The sequence below is a fragment of the Gavialis gangeticus genome, unplaced genomic scaffold (assembly GCF_001723915.1).
Source record: "Gavialis gangeticus isolate Ggan-Ray unplaced genomic scaffold, GavGan_comp1, whole genome shotgun sequence".
Classification (NCBI taxonomy): domain Eukaryota; kingdom Metazoa; phylum Chordata; order Crocodylia; family Gavialidae; genus Gavialis; species Gavialis gangeticus.
This window is the reverse complement of record NW_017729033.1, coordinates 88,203,806-88,206,221: the sequence shown is the minus strand read 5'-3', so window position 1 is coordinate 88,206,221 and position 2,416 is coordinate 88,203,806. Positions and strand designations below refer to the sequence as shown.

At 37.7% G+C, this 2,416-nt stretch overlaps 1 protein-coding gene across 1 annotated transcript in view; it reads right to left on the bottom strand.

The window, feature by feature from the left end:
- Window positions 1–300: 300 nt before the first annotated feature.
- Window positions 301–2,416, bottom strand: part of TRMT10A (tRNA methyltransferase 10A) — a 33,137-nt gene continuing 31,021 nt past the window's right edge. Inside the window, exon 8 of the mRNA XM_019526540.1 lies at window positions 301–1,971. Within this exon, the coding sequence (XP_019382085.1) occupies window positions 1,802–1,971 (170 nt within the window). The 3' untranslated portion in view covers window positions 301–1,801. The remainder of the gene's footprint in view (window positions 1,972–2,416) is intronic.

Below are 2,416 nucleotides of genomic sequence, written 5' to 3'. Positions count from 1 at the left end.
CATTTCAGTACTCAGAATTTAAAAATCTGAATCCCTGTCTAACATGTACCTTTCATCAGTGAAGTTATAGGAGGTGGATTTTTTCTGTTCAAAAAAAGTATCTTTTACCTGCCACATAACAAAAATGCTTGATCTATAAAAACATGAAATAAGGCTACCTTTAAGAGTGCTGGAATTAATTCTACATGTATAAATTATAGATATAATTTTTAACATTTGGAAATAGATATAAGAGCTCGACACAGAAAAGAAAGGAGTACACATGAGAAATACTTAGCAAACATCAGAGAAACTAGAAAATTCTTAGGATCAGGTTTAATAGATGCTATATGCAGTGACACACAGTACCGCAGCATTAAAGCCTGTAATACTTTGTAGTTTTGCCATTTTACACATTTGTTAAGAGAGGAACTCAGTATTTAACTGCAAAATTACTTTGTTTATGCTGTATATTTCTTTGGTTCCTTAAAACAAGCAAGATGGCTTTTGTCTAGTCTTATCCAGCTTCTGAGAGCTCTAGAGCATTCCAGACTTCACAATATTTTAGCTGGGTAGTAAACTGCAGACAGTGCCTTATGGCACATGAAACTTCATCACAGTTAACTGGCAAATGACTGTGCTCCCATTTATTTTTAATAAGTCACACAACCATTCAAGTCAGTTTGTTGGCGATCTGTACAACTGCAAGTTACCTGTACATGTAAACATATTCTACTTCAACTCCCAATTAAACAATGGAAACAGAGAAGGGAGGGCTGGAACCTGATGCAAAGCTGGTCATATTTATGTTGACTGTTCAAATCCAGGTCAGAACTGACCAAAATTTACAACCATCCACATTGTATTTGGAAAGTTACTGATTATAATCTAGCTCTCAGGGGATAAATAGCAAGATCCCAAAACTCATAAAAGGTAAAAGTGGCAGCCTTCTAAACCGTACAAGCAGAAGGGTCAGGGAAAACAGCTTTGCAGGTCTGAAAATGGTTTTCCATCTCCAGGGCTGTCTTTGCATCTCTTTTAAAAAGCAGGGAAGCCACTGCCAAAAAAAGCATGAGCAGAGATACAAGTTCAAAAGGCCAGAGAAGTTTGACATTTTGTCACCAAAACACCTAGCAGACAATGTGATTAATAAAGCCCCACTGCCAGAAAACAGGATCCTCATTTTGTAGACAAGTATGCCAAGAGAGCAGTGGAGTGACTTGCTAAAGACAGCATTCTGGCTCCCAATGCTGTTCCCAGAGACTATGGAAACATGACTCTGCCTACTGAAAAAAAGAAACCACAAAACAAACCAAAACTTCATTGCTATCTTTCCAATTATTCATACTTTGCAACAGGCACTATTGGTATTGGGTTTGAGATTCCCTAAACCATTAACATTTGCTACTTCTGCAGAGCAGGGATGGGTAAAAAAAAACAACAGGGGTATTCATACACAATTATTACGAAAATGTTCATCATTATCTTCTGTCACAAGCTTCAGGAGAAGACAATACAACTACTCTGGACATATCAAATAAAATTTTTAAAAGGAAAAAAATAAATATTAGCTTCCTTAGGAAACAAAATTAAATTCTGCTTTTGCTGTTAATTTAGTTTATAAAAAGCTACTAAAAACAAAAAATTCCAAAAGGTAAAAATAACATTCAGTCTTCTACACCCATTGTCCAAAAATGGCATTATGCATAGCCACTTTAACAGTTACACAGCATTAATATGATAGATTGTTCAGATAATTCAAGTCCTGTTTTTACTCCTTATGCTACAGGTCTATTTTGTTCCTGCCCACTTTTTCCAAGGCCTAGTCACTGTCCAAGTCATCATCTTCAGCAGCTTCCTTCCCAAGCAGTAGGCATTTTGAGTCATCATTGGCTTCACCCAGTGGAACAGCTCCTTTCCGCTGTGGCAAGACACTGAAAAATGCTTCCTTCCAGTCTCTCTTCTCCAAGTACGCAAGGATGATCTCAAAAACTGCAAGAGAGACCATAATCCATCCAATAATGATGTAACTGAAATTCCTGACAGGGAAAGAAATCAATTCCTAAACTATTCAAGCTCAGAAGTGTATATTGGCTGTTACAGGAACTCATAATGCAGTTCTGCTTTTGCAGTAGGCTTAATTCTATTAAACGCCTCCCCTCTTCTCCCAAAAGTAGCATGCACTGAAAGTGATTTAGACAAGCCGTACCAAGAGACTCCTACAAAAATATACTCACCGAGGCCCAAGATTCATGTGTGTGCTTTTTTCCTGTGCTAAAGGATGGTGATAAATAAATAGCTATCCAAAACAAAAACATTCAAGTCCTCTCTCCCCTCCCTAGAAAGGTCTTCACCAGGCTAACACTGTAGAAGCAAGCATAACTGTTTTGTCATCATGATTTAGACACCCCCCCCCCAGCTCCCCCAAGATCAAGCT